General features: G+C 41.7%; 1 protein-coding gene across 1 annotated transcript in view; it reads right to left on the bottom strand.

The window, feature by feature from the left end:
- LOC124720215 overlaps window positions 1-19926 on the bottom strand; it is a 364115-nt gene that overhangs the window by 92154 nt on the left and 252035 nt on the right. The window contains exon 21 of the mRNA XM_047245536.1: window positions 11503-11867. Coding sequence (XP_047101492.1) covers window positions 11503-11867 — 365 coding nt within the window. The remainder of the gene's footprint in view (window positions 1-11502; window positions 11868-19926) is intronic.

Genomic DNA, 19926 nt, shown 5'->3' with positions numbered 1-19926 from the left:
CGTTTCCTTTCCTGCACAACTCACAAATCGGACGAGATAAAAATGACCGTCCTCACACCTCTCTACGAGCCCCAATTTCTCTCGTTCAGTCTTCACGGTCTTTACGAAAAATGTGCATTGGTGGCATAGAATTTTTCTGCGGTCAGCTGCAAATGCCTTTTCTCTAAATTCTCTTCGTGTAAATAACGTCACATTTCCTCCGAGGATTCAATTTCACGAAACGTCTCCATAATATTCGAGTGTCGATCAAACCTATCGGCAAAAAATATCTAGCAGCACACCTCGGCAATACTCCGACTTCCTCCTTTTGTAGTGTCCTCGTAACGATCCCAAACACATCTCCGTGCGGCAGTCTGACGAGATAATGCGGACTCACACAGTACGACCACATCTACACCCTGTAAAGTACCATCCCTTTAGAGATGAATATATGTAAATCCCAAATGACAGAAATTTCTCCAATTCCTTGCCAAATCCCGGAGGAAAGTATTAGGTATTTAAAGTTATTTTCTACTATTGTTATCAATATATCTGTAATATTCCAACAAGCAAATTTCGCAATTAGTGCACACTATTGGATTGAATAAAATCCTCTCAGTTTTTAAACAGCGTCAGGTGCATAAGATGTTGCCCAGTTTATGACAGCATCATCATATTGTAATACTGACTAAGTTTCAGTCACCGTTGTAAGTTGTCGTCATTTACAACCGAGCTAGTGCGACACGGTTTGTTTCCTCCTACTGATATAAATGTGTGGACGTAAGAAGGTGGGTAACGTGGCAATGTGCAGTATATTGTTTGACATTCTGGCCAATAATGTCATCTGCTGCACGTGTACAGTGTGCATTTCAGACTCCACATACGACCTTCTGAGTTTGGTTTCACATTAGTCCAAGTACTGTGAAGGTATTTAGCCACAATGCTGTTCATTAGGGGTGGCATAAAGCATAATCACCACCAAATCACTCGATTGGATGCCAGAAGAGAGATGTAGCAGGGACAGACATCTTGTATCAATTCTAGTTTCCACTTTAATTCCTACTGGTTGTGTGTACGATGAAGAAGGGGGCAAGCTGTACAGTGACCTAGTACGGCCTGGGGATGAGAGGGGTGTGGGGAGCAGGGCAGGAGGAGACCAGTCGTACCTGAGGGAGCCAAATGCATTACACCCACTACCTCGCAGTCTTTCGAGAGCTGTCAGCCTACGGGGCAGCTATTGCTCACGACTGAAACAGCAGGAGGCTACATAACCCACCACAATCCCTGCGCGCGCGTGTGTGCAGAGGGATGAGGAGGGGGGGCAAGCAAGAATGCGTGCATTTGTTGAGGATTAAGTTGGAAGCACCCCATTTTCAGAAAGTGTCTGAAGGTTTATGCAGATCGGAGTCCTCTGCTATCAGTGATTAGGGCTGCGGACTGGCACTCTGCCTAATGGATGAAGTTGATTGCTCTGTGGGGCCACGAGTGAAGGGCGCGGAGCACACACGACCTCCACGATGTCAATGGAATCGTCGTCGTAAAGATACTCGTTGCTCCGATTTTATTGTAAAAATTGTTCTGTCTTTTGTGAGATGCACTCACGGAAACATCTAGCTGGAATATTAAGCCTATGTAGTCTACAATGAGAAGTTACACAGTCTATCAATATGGAGAAGTGGTGCAGTCTATCAATGAGGAGAAGTTAGGATTGTATGTTATAGAAAATACACAGAGTTCAACTTCTCTTTCAGCACCATCGACACAGTGGATTGTAGTCCACAGCTGAAACGCCGGTTCACAGTTCGAGGACACTGCACAACATCAATATTGTACGGTGACCGCAGAAAACTTGAGAGAATTGGAAAATCTAGTAAAATACAGGAACTGCAGGTCAACTAATGGACAGTTTCGATGAGCAATTCCTGTCACCTCCACTAGAAAAGCAAGACGTGAAACATTTCATTTCAGTGTGTTATTTCTGTTCTGTGTCCTGTGTAATTTCTCTTAAAGCAGTGAAGAGTGTATTTTTGCAGAGTGTTGTGTTTTCATTTATTGTTTTTGCCTTCAACTAGAACCTTTCATATGTAATAATTTTCTTCTAATGTTAATTTATAGTGTCAGTTGTTGCAGTGTTTCAGAATATGTATACCAGTTACGATAGATTTCTGGGGTGGTAGTTTCCATTTATTATGGGTTCTGTGAAAGTGGAATGTGTGCTGTCATTATTCACAGTTCTCAAGTGTACTGTGAACCTTATTCAGAAATTCCTGAAAGCTTGTCACACATACTGTGACTGATAGGAGCTGTATGTGAGTTCACGTATTCCTGTTGTATGAAATTTGTCTGGAGTTTCATTGCCTGACCTTAGTATTTTTTGGGTTGAGTTGTGTTGCTTGTTCTGTACGCTACTGGGAACCAAATCCACATACTATTTTATTATTATTATATGTTGGTGCATACCATCTTTCTTTTTTTCATACATAGTGTGGTCTTCCTTACTGTTTGTGTGTTTACGCCGGTGTTATCAGACGCTTTAGGTGAGCACTTGCGTAGGTGGTGACCACCTTGACCTTTCATTTTTATCTTCGTGTTGAGTGTGTTTACGGTATCTGTTCTGTATCCATTTTCAAGAGGAATTTGTTTGATTATCTATATTTCAAGTGTATGCTTTTGGGGTTTGAGGGGTGCTCTGTTTAGCCTGTGCAACATGTGTGGGAAACTGTCACATTTATGAGCAGTTGGGTGTGTTATCCGTAACAGAGCTGGTGAAGATGGAAAACTTAAATGTTGGAAAGAGTTTCATTGACTGACCTTAGTATTTTTTGGGTTGAGTTGTGTTGCTTGTTCTGTACGCTACTGGGAACCAAATCCACATACTATTTTATTATTATTATATGTTGGTGCATACCATCTTTCTTTTTTTCATACATAGTGTGGTCTTCCTTACTGTTTGTGTGTTTACGCCGGTGTTATCAGACGCTTTAGGTGAGCACTTGCGTAGGTGGAGACCACCTTGACCTTTCATTTTTATCTTCGTGTTGAGTGTGTTTACGGTATCTGTTCTGTATCCATTTTCAAGAGGAATTTGTTTGATTATCTATATTTCAAGTGTGTGCTTTTGGGGTTTGAGGGGTGCTCTGTTTAGCCTGTGCAACATGTGTGGGAAACTGTCACATTTATGAGCAGTTGGGTGTGTTATCCGTAACAGAGCTGGTGAAGATGGAAAACTTAAATGTTGGAAAGAGTTTCATTGCCTGACCTCAGTATTTTTTGGGTTGAGTTGTGTTGCTTGTTCTGTACGCTACTGGGAACCAAATCCACATACTATTTTATTATTATTATTATATGTTGGTGCATACCATCTTTCTTTTTGTCATACATAGTGTGGTCTTCCTTACTGTTTGTGTGTTTACGCCGGTGTTATCAGACGCTTTAGGTGAGCACTTGCGTAGGTGGTGACCACCTTGACCCTTCATTTTTATCTTCGTGTTGAGTGTGTTTACGGTATCTGTTCTGTATCCATTTTCAAGAGGAATTTGTTTGATTATCTATATTTCAAGTGTGTGCTTTTGGGGTTTGAGGGGTGCTCTGTTTAGCCTGTGCAACATGTGTGGGAAACTGTCACATTTATGAGCAGTTGGGTGTGTTATCCGTAACAGAGCTGGTGAAGATGGAAAACTTAAATGTTGGAAAGGGGGACAGTTACAGAAGAAATGTTCGGAACCCTGGGTCAGGGGAGACGTGCCCGACAGAGTGAGAAGGAAAGACTAATTGTTGAAGACTGCAGCAGATGAGATTTGAAAACCGGCAAGTTTAAAGGTGAAAGGCAGGGTAATAAGCAATACTGACATTGCTAGCAAAACACTGCGCAAAAGTGAACAAGACTGGGAAGCTCTGTGCATTGTAAGTGGTACACAGGTGGAGTGGGACAAAAATAGATACCTCCACCTGTATGCCACACGTAACACTCGGCATTCCACTCTCATTAACTCTTGCATAAATTACCCTATCTTCCACCTTTAAGCTCACACGTTTTCAAATCTCGTCTGGTGAAGTTCTCCACAATCCGTCTTCCCTCCTCGTCCTGTCCTGTAAGTCTCCCCAGACTCGGTGTTCTGAGTGACTTTTCTGTAAGTCTCCCCGTTTCCCTACCATACATTTTCCTTCGTCCCTCTTCCTTCCCCTTCGACACTTCCGCCAGGATGACAAGCCACTGGCTCTGAGAGCTTGCACACTTTCTTAACATTCAAATGTTTTTTCCCCGTTCGTGAGTAGATTTTTTTTTTATCTATCCAATTATATTATACTTTTAATGTATACTTAATCACACTGAAGAATTTAAAATTTCACAGATCTAATAATTTTTTAACCCGCAAATAAATTTATGCTGGGACACACTCATACTGCCGTAAAGCTCCAGCTTTGCAGATTGGAGAAATGTATATGTTTCTCTCTACATGTTTAAGAATTTGATGTATAATTTTACTTTATATGTCCATTTTTTTATTTTCATTGTTTATTTAAAAATGTCATAATGAATACTACAAAATTGTCAAGGCTTTCGTGGCCACTTGTTGACAAACTGCCTATTGGCTCCTGTCTCGGGTTCTTCGACCACGTTCATCTAATGATTTTTCTGACGTTTCGCCAGCATGAGTGGCTGGCATTGTCAAAGCTTCCCCCTCCATTGCCGGTGGTGAACTGGAGCAGAGCTCACGGCCGCAGTCTATATGTACCTGGCGCGCCAACGTCCGAGGGCTTCTCCGCGGTCATTTCCAGTGCAGTTCTCCTCTTGCTACCTATGACGGTCATTCGCTGCAGTACGGGAAGCCACAATCCGTTTACCTTAAGGCTTTCCTCTTTCTTGTTGAAACTGTTCGCGTGTTTTTGTATTTCCACAGCTTCTCTGAACAAGCGTGTGTGACAGTGCTTCTCTACAGCCAGAACTTCCGTGTCAGCGAATTTTATTACTTGGTCGGTCTCATTCAGTGTGTGCTCTGCCACGGCCAATTTCTCCACCTGCCCCAACCTGCAATGTCGCTTATGCTCTTTGATCCTGGTGTTAATGGATCGTCCAGTCATTCCGACATAAACTTTTCCGCATGTGCATGGTATACGGTATATTCCCGACATTGCAAGTAGGTCTCTTTTCTCCTTCGCCGATCTAAGACTTTCTTTGATCTTCCTTGTCGGTTTGAAAATCGTCTTTACGCCACGTTTGCACAATATACGGCCGATTCTGTCCGTCACCCTGGGAATATATGGCAGAAAAGCCGTACCCGACATTTTTTTTTCTGATTCCTTACTTCGCCGAGTGTTTGGCTCTGTTACACTTCTAATATAATTTGTGGAGGACCCATTGCTCCTCAGAACAGTTTCCAGGTGTTGCATTTCTCGTTTGAGGTGCTGCGGCTCACATATTCGTCCTGCTCTCGTTACAAGCGTACTAATCATGCCTCTTTTCTGGCTCGGGTGGTGGTTTGACAGTTTGTGCATGTATCGGTCCGTGTGTGTCAGTTTTTGATACACACTGTGACCCAGGTTTTCGCCGTCCCTTGTGACCAGCACATCTAGAAAAGGCAGTTTCTTGTCCTTTTCTACTTCCATGGTAAATGTTATGTTGGCATGGAAGCTATTCAAGTGTCTTAGGAAGTCACCGAGCTGTTCTTCACCGTGGCTTCACACCACAAAAGTATCATCGACGTACCTGTACCACACCTTAGGTTTGCAAGTTGCCAAGTCCAGTGCCTGTGCTTTGAATTGTTCCATGAAGAAGTTGGCCACCACTGGACTGAGAGGACTACCCATGGCCACGCCTTCCAGCTGTTCGTAGAAATCGCCATTCCACGTGAAATAGCTCGTGGTGAGACATGCATGGAAGAGCTTTTTGATGTCTTGCGGGAAAATGGAACCAATGTGCTCCAGAGCGTCACTGAGTGGCACTTTTGTAAATAACAAAACAACATCAAAGCTGACCAGGATGTCGTTTGGTGCAAGTTTCGGTTTCTTCAGCTTCTCAATGAAATGTCCCGAGTCCTTAATGTATGTGTTGGTCTTCCCCACGTGAAACGTCAGAAAAATCATTAGATGAACATTGGCCGAAGAACCCGAGACAGAAGCCAATAATGAATACTGTTTAAGTTTTGTTAAAAAAATTGGCACCTCATTAATATATACTTAAAAAGTAATAAGAACAGGGTGTTTCAAAAGAGAGTTTATTTTTTAAGAGCTCTCTGTGCACGTGCTACAAATCAGAGGAGAGTGTGGGATACAATCGTCACTTTAGGAATTCAGTCAATGTGGAGCACTTCTCAGGAGCGAATTCTGTGTGTGAGAAGTTTACAAAAATTAAGATCTGACGGCTGCAGCAGGGGGAAATTTTGCAGTGATTGAGGATTGCATAATATAAATGAGGCTCCGAGTGCTCCCCTTATCTGAAACGTATCAAAACATTCGAGGAGACAGGTTTACACTAACCGAACCAACATTCGTGCGACCAGGGACACCGAGAAAGGTCGAATCTGTGGAAGTTGTAAGTTGGTCTGTCAGTGATGATCCTAACCTAAATATGCACAGATTGTCACTGCACAGAATTCTGCAAAACTATCTTAAATTGCACCTTACAAAATGCAATTGTTGGAAGAATTACGGCGTCAGGATCTAGACATAGGCTGCAGTTCAGTAATAATGTGACCGAGTACCCTTCATTTAACAATATCTTATTTTCTGATGAGGCTCATTTTCACCCGAATGTTCTAGTCAAAAAGCAAAATTGCCGCTACTGGACTGCAACATATCCTCAACAGAAGCACAAGAAAACCCGTCATTTGCCAAAAGTCACTGTATGCGATGCAGTATCAGCTCGATCGATTGAAGAACTGGCTCAATACTACGACGCCAATCACCTCAAGCCAAACCCTGACAAAACCCAAGTATGTGCTTTCCATCTGCGCAATAGAGATGCTGGAGTTGAGCTCGACGTTACATGGCAAGGTAAGAAGCTAAAGCACTGTCCAACACTTAAATACCTTAGGGTTGTACTTGACAGAACACTTTCCTTCAAGCAGCATTGCCGAAACACCGAGGCTACAGTCTGCTCCAGGAATAACATCATCCGCAGGCTGACAAACTACGAATGGGGAGCTCAACCATCAGTACTGAGATCAGCAGCACTTGCTCTGTGTGTTTCTGCAGCAGACTATGTAGCGCCAGTATGGGAAGCATCTGCACATGCTAAACAGGTCGATGTAAGTGTAAATGAGACAATACAAATTGTTACAGGCTGTCTCAGACCCGCACCGACAGGTAATTTGTACCTACTTGCTGGAATTGCCCCATCCAAGATCAGAAGGCAGGTGGCAGCAGATGCTGAGAGAAGAAAGAAAGAAACAGATTCTCGACACCCACTGAATGGGCACGTCACTCAGGCTCGGAGGCTTAAGTCTAGAAATAGCTTTATTGCAAGAACCGAGATCCTTGACGGTTCACAGGAAGATAATAGAGTCCGTAAATGGGAGAATGAACAAACCGCACTGCCAAAAGAGCAAATGGCATCTGGAAACAAACTTCCTTATACAGTGTGGAGAACACTAAATAGGCTGAGGGCTGGTGTACCCAGATGCAAAACTAATCTGTGCAAGTGGGGACTGCTGACTAACGATGACGACGTTCTTTGCGGATGTGGAGAGGTACAAGACGAGGCACATCTGCTCATGTGCCGACTACTGCCGAAGCCCTGCAGTTTTAGTGACCTGCTACGAGCCAACGACAAAGCCGTAGCGGTAGCTGACTATTGGAAAAATAAAATTTGATCTGGACACGGGAAAGTAAAGTAAAGCAAAGTTCGATCGATGAATAATCGGCTCGTACTTTTTCGAGGACGAGAGCGGTCGTCCAGTTACAGTGAATTCAGAACATCATGTGATAATGTTAAATGACTTTTTGATGCCAGAGCTGCAAATTCTTCCTGGTTATAACTAAAGAATACTAGTTCAGCAAGATGGAGCCACAGCACACACGTCCAATGCATCTATGCTGCGAGTCTGCAAAATTTTTCCTGGCAAATTGATGTCCAGGAGACATGACATACACTGGCCACCAAGCAATACAGATTTGGGCCCCATGGATTTTTTCTTATGGGACATGTCAAATCTAATGTGTATGTCAATAACCTGACTTCTCTGGTGCAACTGAAACAAAACATCCATAGTGAAGTGGCAGCTATCCCAGTGTCTATATGCCAAGCTGTCTTCAATAGTAAATAAAGATTTTGTTGGGAGCCTTCAACCTCAATTTCATTGACACATGAACCTTCTTTTGAGATACCCTGTATTACAGTGGAAAACAAAACACTTGTTTATTATTTAATATTATGATCTAAAATTATGTGACCATAAACAACAAAAAACAAAGATGTAGTGACTTACCAAATGAAAGTGCTGGCAGGTCGACAGGCACACAAACAAACACAAACACACACACAAAATTCAAGCTTTCGCAACAAACTGTTGCCTCATCAGGAAAGAGGGAAGGAGAGGGAAAGACGAAAGGATGTGGGTTTTAAGGGAGAGGGTAAGGAGTCATTCCAATCCCGGGAGCGGGAGATATATATATATATAAAAACCAACAACAACAACAACAACAACACTGAAGTTGGCTTAAACAGAAAGTATATCAGTGAAACTGACCCAACAACTACCAATGCCAGAATAACAAACCAAGACAGAACCAAACCCACTAACACAAAACTATTCAATTGCCCACAGAACTTTCCTACAGAGATACAACCAGAGTACAGAAAGGGAGCAACCATTGACATAAATAATTACAGGCCTCGAATGCTTGTTAATCGAAAGAGCAATTCCAGACAACTGAAATATTTCCTCTGAAAATAAAAACTAAAAAACAGCCTGCAGCACAGGTCCCGTTAAGAAAAATCCATAATGAAAGCAGTGGCAAGGCTTTCCCAAGACTTGCTAAACAGACTGTATAGAGAAAACAAACCAGTTGGACTTTTATAGATTTGTTAAAGGCTTTCGATTCTGTGCATCGTGCAGTACCAAATCGTCGAAATTAGGAACTTACGGTATAAGATGAGTAGAACTGAATTTTTCAAGTTCTTAGCTCTGAGACAGAAAGACAGTGTGCTATGTTATGTTGTAAAAATGAAGGCAGGGCCATAATGGTAAAATTGAAATACGAGACTTGTGACTGGAGTACCCCACAGAAGTATTCTCGGACCTTTCGTTTCTTGTATAAAGTAATGAAATAACACAGCCACAAAATTCAGAGCTAGTAAACAATGCTGACACTACACCATTTGTTAGTTGGGACTGTACAGAACAGCTAGCATTGTGAAACAATAAATAGAACTTCGTTCAGCCCGTATAATATCTAATCGTGAACAAACTGACACTGAATAAAGTAGAGACAGTTTTGGTGAAGTTTTGGTTAAATTACAGCAAACTTGAAGTGGACATAAATATTGAATCATTGTCTACAGCTCAAACATCACATAAATTTTTAGTCACTGTGATTGGTGAACATCTTATGTGGAGAGAGCATACGCACTGCATCTGTAAAAAGATTAGCTGCAACATTACCATGCTCAAATGTCTCATAAATATAATAGTGCTTACTGTCTTTAAACAAGTATACTACAGCTTAGTCCACTCGCTTTTGCAATACGGGGTAGGAATTTGCGGTGAGGTGCCCACCGTCTACACAGATAGGATATTTGGGTTTCAGTGTTGTAGGAACTACTTCATCAAGTATAATTCATCAACTGTGTACTCATTTTAAGTCCATAAACTAATTACGTTTGTGAAAAACAATGAAGAAGTAAGTGTAACGAATAAAGATAATTACAGTACATTAACAAGACACGATTATTGTACAATACTGAGCAATAGAACAGCTATGATCACAGTCCAGTTGGAGGGTGAGCCACTTTACCTGACTTTTTGAATCGAGGCATGGAGGGGTGCACTTGGGCTCACTGTTTTCACCTGCAATATCTGTTTAGTTGAAATGCAAAGGTGCGACAACATGTGCTTGTCATAGAGAGGGTATTTAAAAATGCAGATTCTATAAACACCATTCATAGGAAGTTTCGTCTCCAATTCAATGTTCCACATAATGCTGCGATTCAAATAACCCCCAATACATTTCTGATACAAGTAACAAACATTCGTGAGACCTGTTCTGCACTGGAGGGAAGGGACAGAAAAGGTGGGAGTGTGAGGGGAAGAGGAAGGGGGGAGGGAGTCAACTGGAGGCAGCGCAAAGACGGCCCCACACCCGAGAATACTGAAGTTCTGCAATGCACATCAAGCAGTTCGACAGAGCCCCAGCTGATCTGCAAGACAACACATTCCGTATATTGGATCACAGTCGACACTTTTATCCTTACAAAACTGCAGCTGTTCAGGAGTTGAGCTCTCAAGATTTTGTGAGGAGGAATGTTTTGCTGAAGTAATGAGAGAGATGTTGTAGGATGAAACTGAGATTGTGATTTTAATGTGAGATGAGGCTAATTTTTTCCTGATGGCAATGTTAACACACAAAACTGTCGTCCTGAGAAGGCACACACTGCATTGTTATACGAGTTACAGTGTGCATCGGATTAGGGAGATACGTCACAGCACCTCATCTCTTCTGAGGTATCGTACGGCCATATTTCTCAGAAGAAAATGGGGGAGCTGTCACTGTGAACTCTGAGCGCTTTCCGAACACGTCGGACAAACTTATCATCTCGGCACTTCGTCGCTGTGGCACAAATAGTCTGAAAGTTTAGTTTTGCCAAGATGGTGCGACAGTTCACACTTGGAATATATTTATTGCTGAAGTAAGGAAGTTTTTCTGCAGATGGTGACATCTAACAGAGGAAATGGTAACTGGCTGCATAACTCTCCCGATCTTAGCCCACATTACATTTTCCGTTGGGCTTTCTCAAGAACAAAGTGTACATCAATAAGCCACGTACTGGACTTCAATTAAAGAATACCATTCAGCGAGAGATACGGAGGGTTTGGCAGACATTTCACTCCTAGAACAGGAGTGCGGGTGGGAACGGAATGGAAGAAAAACAAAATTCGTAATAAAAAAATCTTGTGTTGAGCCCATAGTATTTGTGCACCAGGAACTGGCACTAAGAACATAGCAAATAATCAATTTTTATATTAACTACCATTAAAAGGTATTGGTAAAAGATTTTATTTTGTAATCTAAGTGTGCTGTACTTATTCTTTCAAAAATGTGTAATAAACTAGGCTCAGGTATACTACAGACCCATTTCAATCCTTTTCCCCATTTACAGTAACACTGGGACAGATAAGTTACCGAGTGTTAGATAGTTTACAACGAAACATACAGGTTTTCAATTAAAGACTTTTCTTTGCTCCTCGGTCTCAAGAATCCCACGGTGACATTTATGTGATTATCCGATACCCTTCGCAATTTCGATAAGAAAGTTTGAAAAATAGCACTCTACCACTGCACTGACACTGTACAATTGCCTCTCACCTGGTTGCGGAGGATTTCCCCCTCGGACTCCTCAGCGACGTCTGCGAGTGAGCTGTCTGCAGATGTGGCATTCGCCGCCGGCCGTGCCGCTCCTCCTCCGACTACGACTCCGGACGCCGCGACCTGCGGCCGCCCGTCCAACTCCGCCTCCGAACGCGGGGACGTAGCCCCGGTCTGCGGCTTCCCGCCTCCACTCGGCCCCGGGTTCTGCTCCACACCCACCATCGGCAGGCGCGCCATGGCACGTGCGACGTGCCTGTTCGAGCGGGCGTGCTTTGCCAAATTGTAAGCCGTCGTGAAGTGCCGGTCGCAGGCCGCGCAGTAGAACTTCGACGATCCGGTACTGCTCCGTCGCTTCGGCACCCCTGCACATGTATCGGAGAATTCCGAGATACGTTTTTTGTCGAGTACTACTGAAACTGCACGAAATAAAGAAACGAGATTTTAAAAAACTGGTAAAGCACGAAGTCTGCTGTACGGTCGACATTCGAGATTTTTGTTATCTATCGAAGCTGAGCTCAAAATAACAGAGGGGTTGACAGATTGTTGTTTGCACGAGAGCTACTGTAGCGACAATAATCACAGAGTGAGCTCGGTCCCTCCTCCAGTTCTGTTAGCGTCTGCTCACTGTCATTTCAGTCCGGCAGCTCGGGAGGCGATTTCCACAGACAGCTTTGGGCAACAATTGCAGCTGATAATTCAAGTGTTCCAATTTTTCTTTATCTTTCTGTGGATATGCTAGTTTTACATAACAGATTGGCTGTAGCTCACTACAGAGCAGCACTGACTACATTTCTTTTAACAACAAATTTCACTGTAGTCAGACACTGAAATAGAACATTTAGTGGCTCAGGTGGTTTCAGCAGATCAGTCATTTAAAATAGCACTACAAAAAATGAGGGCCCTCTATAACAAGTATGCATCCAAAGACATTCTATAACAAGTATGCATCCAAAGACATTACACTAATAATCTAAATGTATATTTCACAAAAATACAGAAAATTTAAAAGTAATACTGTGAAGAATTTGAACCTAAGATCGAGTCAAAATGTTCTGCAACTCGCCAGCAGTGCGAGACATAGCAGTAGCACAGCATAATTGTTATAGGATCGTGACTGAATACTGTGGACTGCTTCAGCCACAGAAACATTTTATGCCAGTCGACAGCAATAAAATTTGTCGTCACCTGAAGCTTGCGGCGAAAGTGCACAGAAAAGGGAAACGGTCATTATAATCCTCCAAAATGTAATCACTACTGCACCCTAACATGGAATGTATCTAAGGTGGAAAGATTGTTGAATGAATTTCCTGTATTTCCATCCATCATCACAAAACTTTTTCGTGCTTTCACTACCGATTTCAGTTAGCAGTGACCACCTTCATGTCTGTTTCACAACACGGCCTACTATAATAGTGATATCGTCACAAAACATGCAATACTGTGCACGTAGGTATCCCGCCATAAACTGGCACAATTACTTTTTTCAATGCCCATCTTCTCCCTAGTATCCATCATTTTGTTATTCTGGTCTAGATAAGATAGTCTAAAATAGGAACTACATAATATTTTAACAAATTGTTGCAAAACACAAGATGATTTTCATATGTATGGGAACGTAACCCACTAACCACCAAATAAAGGAATGTAGAGCAGTGAAATGGCAGATAAGTACGGCAGATAATTCCTTAGCTTAGATTGATAAACTGTGTTGGTATTTCCAGGTCCAATGTAAAATCTTTATTCAGAAGCCAAGCAGTTTCCCATACTTTCTACAGGTCAGTCCACTGCCCGTTGCCACTCTATTAGGTGAGTAGTAATCTATCCACATCGGCACTCACTCACCGAATATAGTAACAACTGAACTATGTGGGAGTACCCACCCAGAGCAAACCTCATATGGTACGACCAACCACATCAAACTGGTTGTATGAAAATCAGAAGCAGTGAAGAGATTCACTGCACGAAGCAATAAGTAATGGAATTCACCCACAATGGAAACAGCTCAAAAAACACTTATTTATTCGATTCTCACATATTGTTCGTCAATCTGGGACTCTTGTTAGATACAGAAGATACAAAGACTAATAGCATGTCAATAAGCATAAGGGCATAGTAGAGAAGTTTGTCAAACTACAGTAATTTGCACTACAAGAGGGGCTCTGTGCATCAGAGAGAGGTTTGCTATCAAAATTCCAGAAGTGCATTTTCCAATCTCGATCTCAAGAGATCTATTACTTAATTTCACATTCGTCTCATCCCACAAAAGACCTCTCTTGAAAAATCCGAGAAACTACAGCTCATACTGAGGCTCGTCCTGTGTGCACCATTTATGAACGGAACAGAGAAAGGGGAGTGTGGGTGGGGCGTAAGCAAGAAGGCAGTGCAGAGGTGGCAGAAGTACGCTCTCCCACACACCGTACCAAAACCACAAAAAAATGTCCAGTTAACGTGGAGGTACAAAAACTTTTTCATCTTTGCTACTGTGAAACTCATCTCTCCTACTGAAGAAGTCCTCATAGCTCTTACAGCACACAATTTCGAGCCCCTGTTAAGTGATCCGCCCCCCCCTCCCCCCCTTGTTTTGGTCCATGCTACTTCCTCCCACAGTATGGAAAGCAAAGAGCTTGCAATAGAAGAGGTCTACTGTGAGAGATATTGTAACAATTTTCACTTATAACTTTCGAATCTGTTGCTTCCGCACCAGGGACCCTTATCTTAAATTTATACATTTACCCCTCTCCACCGTCCCGGAAATTTGTATCATCGACACACAATAATCTCATACACGCCACCTTTCCCTCAATAGCACTTTACAGATCTTGAAGAAAGTACTGTAACTTTATTTGGGTTGTAATACTTTTGTAGATGTTCCAAGATTGCAGTATAACAGAAACAGAAAACTCTCTGCAGACACTGGACAATTATTTTGGTCTTTTACTTATTTATCACACACAGACCATATGTGAGAGAGGTTGGAAATTTCTAGGAAGCATTAACAATTCATTTCGTAATGTAAATTGAATGAGTGGAAGAGGCAGCAGATGCAAGAATTACGTCTGACTGCACATTAATAACTTGAACAGAGACAAACCCAGGAACAATTCTCAACTCATTTCACTGGAACACAGGCCAGAGAACAGAAAAACACAAAAAGCACATCTCTGTCAATCACTCAGAGCAAAAAATAAGGTAAGATGCATGATCCGATATAAAGCTTTTTCTTGAGCAGATTGTATCATTGTTGCAGAATGTTAAATCAACACAAATTTGTCAAGTGTCGAATGCGTAGGAGATAGGCATTCTAACTGCACTTCCACTAACATTTTCTTATTAAATTTGTCACAGATAATTAATCACAATTAAATCTGAACAGTTATATCAACAGATAGGAGGAAAACACAACATGCATTACCATTTTCAAAATTTTCCTGGCATAAAGTGTATTCTGTGAAGTTTTGGGATCCCAGCCAGGTAACGTCAACTTCTCGTAACAATATTTCCGCCGACAGCCATTCAGCTATCCTCAGGTGATCATTTTGCGTTGGAGATTGTTAGTTGACATCTCTAACTTCATACTGAAAATTGGCACAGAGAGACACGTACAAAGGCAGCCGCTACACGAGCGACCTCTGTTGCATTCCCCCCTATCTCGACAATATATCGTCAAAATTAAGTAGGATCTGGAGGAAACATTATGTCAAAAGCAACCTTCTGTGCACCTACAACTAATTTAGCTCTTCTCGGCATGGCAAAGGTAGATCTGGGATTGTGGAGTTATGGAATCTACACAATATCTCCTAGTGTGGCAAAGCTTACAACGGTAAGATAACTCGCACAGTGCGTGAAAGACGTGTCAAACACAACATCCGTACTCGCCTTTCACAGACCGGCAAGTCAACCACAGTCGAATGTTGTATCTTCACAGGACATTCCACGGACTGTTCTGCCACAGAAATGGTGTTGACGAGATCCTTCTCGGATTCAGTTATTAAGGAATTGGTGGAAATACGTTTGGTGGAAGCTCTTATTACTTACAATGGTGGCTTTCAACTGGATAAGGCGAAGTACCCGGCGATTTCTTTAATTTTTACAGAAGAGAACTTTTTATGACTAATGACACATCTAGCAACAGCTGACTTTATTAATTTTGACATCAGAATTTTAGATCCACAAGCATGCATTCCGACAGAGTGTGCACACGTCGTATCACTGTTACATGTGCGCCTACCCGTCACAGTCGGAGCAATATTTGAAGAGAACACAAAACTTTACAGAGGTGGCTCGTGTAGCAGCTGCCTTTGCACGTATGTGTCTGTGGAAATTTCTGGTATAAAGTTAGTGAGGTGAACTAACGATCTTCAGTGCTAAAGTCCCACCTGAAGATGGCTGAATAGGTGGCTTTCTTTTTCTTCACTACAATATGTCGCATCAATACTGACAAAAGAGATATGCATTTCAAATCTTATTAAAAATATATTTTATCATTACAAATTGTATACAATGTTGTATATTTAACAGGAGTTGAAATGAGTAACAAATTGTAATACTTCTATTTCTGATTGGATTTTTTACTTTTATACTTGAAGGGAACCATCACATTCTACGGGCTGATACCTATCACGAAAACATTCAAAGTGTCAGTATCCATGGCACCACCACATTGCAAATTGGTGGTAATGGCACAACAGACCCCCACATCTCAAGGAATTTTCTCAAAATCTGGAGCATAAAATTTATTACAAATCAGGGCACATATATTTATTGCACGGCTCTTACTTGTCACTTTCCTTTGATGTGCATTAAGAAAACGGCACTTCCGTAATCACAGAATGTAATTCTTCACACGAGTTGACACAATGGCACACACTTTGCCTGAATTACTTTTAATGAACACTCGGTATCCGATTTCATTAACAAACAAACCATCCCATAAGAAGGGACTGCTATGCCCACCTCACGAGTCAATACATATACATTTACACAGATACTCCGCAAGCCACTGTACAGCAATTACGGCACTCTGAACCACTACTAGTCATTTCCTTTCCTGTTCTACCTGCAAACAGAGGAGGAGGAAAACGATTGTGTCTGTGGCTCTGTACGGGACCTAATTTCTCGTATCTTACCTTCCCCGTCTTTATGCGCAATGTATGTTGGCAACAGTAGAATCGTTCTGCAGTCAGCTTCCAATGCTGGTTCCCTAAATTTTCTCAATAGTGTTCCTGAAAAAGAACATCACCTTCTCTCCAGGGATTCCCATTCAAATTCCCGAGGCACCTCCACAATACTCCGAAGTCGTTCAAACCCGTCAGGAACAAATCTAGTAGCCCACGTCTGAACTGCTTTGATGTCTTCCTTTAACCCGATCTGGTACAGATCCCAAACACTCTAGTAGTATTCGAGAATAGGTCACACCAATGTCCTATACGTGGTTTCCTTTACAAATGAACCCTACTTTCCTAAAATTCTGCCAAAGTTAACCATTCGCCTCCTCTACCACAGTACTCGCACGTCCGTTCCATTTCGTATCGTTTTCCAACGTTACACCGAGATATTTAAACTACGTGACTGTGTCGAGCAGACTGCTACTACAGCTGCATAAGAATATTACGGGTTTGTTTCTCCTACTCATAAAAAATAACTTATATTTTTCTACATTTAGCACTAGCTGACATTCATCACACTAGCACAGAATTGATGAAAGGAGAAAATATAAAAATGCAGTAAATGAAGCAGGCAAAAAGGAATACAAACGTCTCAAAAATGACATCGACAGGAAGTGCAAAATGGCTAAGCAGGGATGGCTAGAGGACAAATGTAAGGATGTAGAGGCTTATCTCACTAGGGGTAAGATAGATACTGCCTACAGGAAAATTAAAGAGACCTTTGGAGAAAAGAGAGCCACTTGTATGAATATCAAGAGCTCAGATGGAAACCCAGTTCTAAGCAAAGAAGGGAAAGCAGAAAGGTGGAAGGAGTATATAGAGGTTCTATACAGGGGTGATGTTCTTGAGGACAATATTATGGACATGGAAGACGAGGTAGATGAAGATGAAATGGGAGATACGATACTGCGTGAAGAGTTTGACAGAGCACTGGAAGACCTGAGTTGAAACAGGGCCCCCTGAGTAGACAACATTCCATTAGAACTACTGACAGCCTTGGGAGAGCCAGTCATGACAAAACTCTACCATCTGGTGAGCAAGATGTATGAGACAGGCGAAATACCCTCAGACTTCAAGAAGAATATAGTAATTCCAATCCCAAAGAAAGCAGGTGTTGACAGATGTGAAAATTAACGAACTATCAGTTTAATAAGTCACAGCTGCAAAATACTAACGCGAATTCTTTACAGACGAATGGAAAAACTAGTAGAAGCGGACCTCGGGGAAGATCAGTTTGGATTCCGTAGAAATGTTGGAACACGTGAGGCAATACTAACCTTACGACTTACCTTAGAAGAAAGATTAAGAAAAGGCAAACCTACTTTTCTAGCATTTGTAGACTTAGAGAAAGCTTTTGACAATGTTAACTGGAATACTCTCTTCCAAATTCTGAAGGTGGCAGGGGTAAAATACAGGGAGCGAAAGGCTATTTACAATTCGTACAGAAACCAGATGGCCGTTATAAGAGTCGAGGGGCATGAAAGGGAAGCAGTGGTTGGGAAAGGAGTGAGACAGGGTTGTAGCCTCTCCCCGATGTTATTCAATCTGTATATTGAGCAAGCAGTAAAGGAAACAAAAGAAATATTTGGAGTAGGTATTAAAATTCATGGAGAAGAAGTAAAAACTTTGAGGTTTGCCGATGACATTGTAATTCTGTCAGAGACAGCAAAGGACTTGGAAGAGCAGTTGAACGGAATGGACAGTGTCTTGAAGGGAGGATATAAGATGAACATCAACAAAAGCAAAGTGAGGATAATGGAATGTAGTCAAATTAAATCGGGTGATGCTGAGGGAATTAGATTAGAAAATGAGACGCTTAAAGTAGTAAAGGAGTTTTGCTACTTAGGGAGTAAAACAACTGATGATGATCGAAGTAGAGAGGATATAAAATGTAGACTGGCAATGGCAAGGAAAGCGTTTCTGAAGCAGAAAAATCTGTTAACATCGAGTATAGATTTAAGTGTCAGGAAGTCGTTTCTGAAAGTATTTGTATGGAGTGTAGCCATGTATGGAAGTGAAACGTGGACGATAAATAGTTTGGGCGAGAAGAGAATAGAAGCTTTTGAAATGTGGTGCCACAGAAGAATGCTGAAGATTAGATGGTTAGATCACATAACTAATGAGGAAATATTGAAGAGGATTGGGGAGAAGAGAAGTTTGTGGCACAACTTGACTAGAAGAAGGGATCGGTTGGACTGAGGCATCAAGGGCTCACCAATTTAGTATTGGAGGGCAGCGTGGAGGGTAAAAATCATAGAGGGAGACCAAGAGATGAATACACTAAGCAGATTCAGAAGGATGTAGGTTGCAGTAGATACTGGGAGATGAAGAAGCTTGCACAGGATAGAGTAGCATGGAGAGCTGCATCAAACCAGTCTCAGGACTGAAGACCACAACAACAACAACAACAACAACAACAGCAGCACGGAATTTTGTCTAAGTTATCTCGTATCCACCTACAGTCACTCAACTTACTGTACACCGCAGACTCGTCAACCGGAAAGTGCAGACTGCTGTGCACTCTATCCGTAAAATCATTTATATATATATCAAGAACAACAGCGATTCTATCGCACTTCCTTTGGGGCAGTACAGTAACGCTCCATTTTTACATAAGGGTTTCCTTTGTGAGTATCCAGATTTTGTGGCTGTTGCGTATGCAGTCTGATGCCATACCATTATCTAGTATATGTCTTGTCAGACTTGTTACTGAAATCTTGGAGACAAACATTTGTCAATCTCTACCGGGCAGTGTAGAGTCAGTCAAGTGACTCAATTGGCTGACAATTATTTCCATAGTTTTCTCCTCTTGAAACTAGAGATGTTGTACATGTTGTTTATTCTGTACTTATAATGAAATCAGGTTGAATTCTGGAATTATAGTGGAGGTTTGAAGTTTAAACAGCCTTGCTGTTTGCCACAATTCATCAAATCTACACCCGTCTTTGGTGCTGACGTATTTGGTAATATGACACTGCTCGATTCTTTGTTTCTCCTAAAGAGAATACATCAGGTGTTTGAGACACTGCTTGTAGTGCTCCGAATGTTTTAGTGGCAGATATTGATCCAGGGAACGAACTGATTCTCTAGAAGTATGAAAGTAAAAATCCAATCGCAAAACTGAAATACTACAGTTTATATGTTTCTCATATTCAATGGCTGTTAATTATATTAAATTTATAATGACAAAATCTATTTTCAATAAAATTTGAAACACTTTTTTCTTTTATCAGTACTGACGGCATTCTAAAGGTAC

The sequence above is a fragment of the Schistocerca piceifrons genome, chromosome 11, assembly GCF_021461385.2.
Source record: "Schistocerca piceifrons isolate TAMUIC-IGC-003096 chromosome 11, iqSchPice1.1, whole genome shotgun sequence".
Classification (NCBI taxonomy): Eukaryota; Metazoa; Arthropoda; class Insecta; order Orthoptera; family Acrididae; genus Schistocerca; species Schistocerca piceifrons.
The sequence above is the reverse complement of the archived record's forward strand: the minus strand, read 5'-3'. Positions and strand labels throughout refer to the sequence as shown.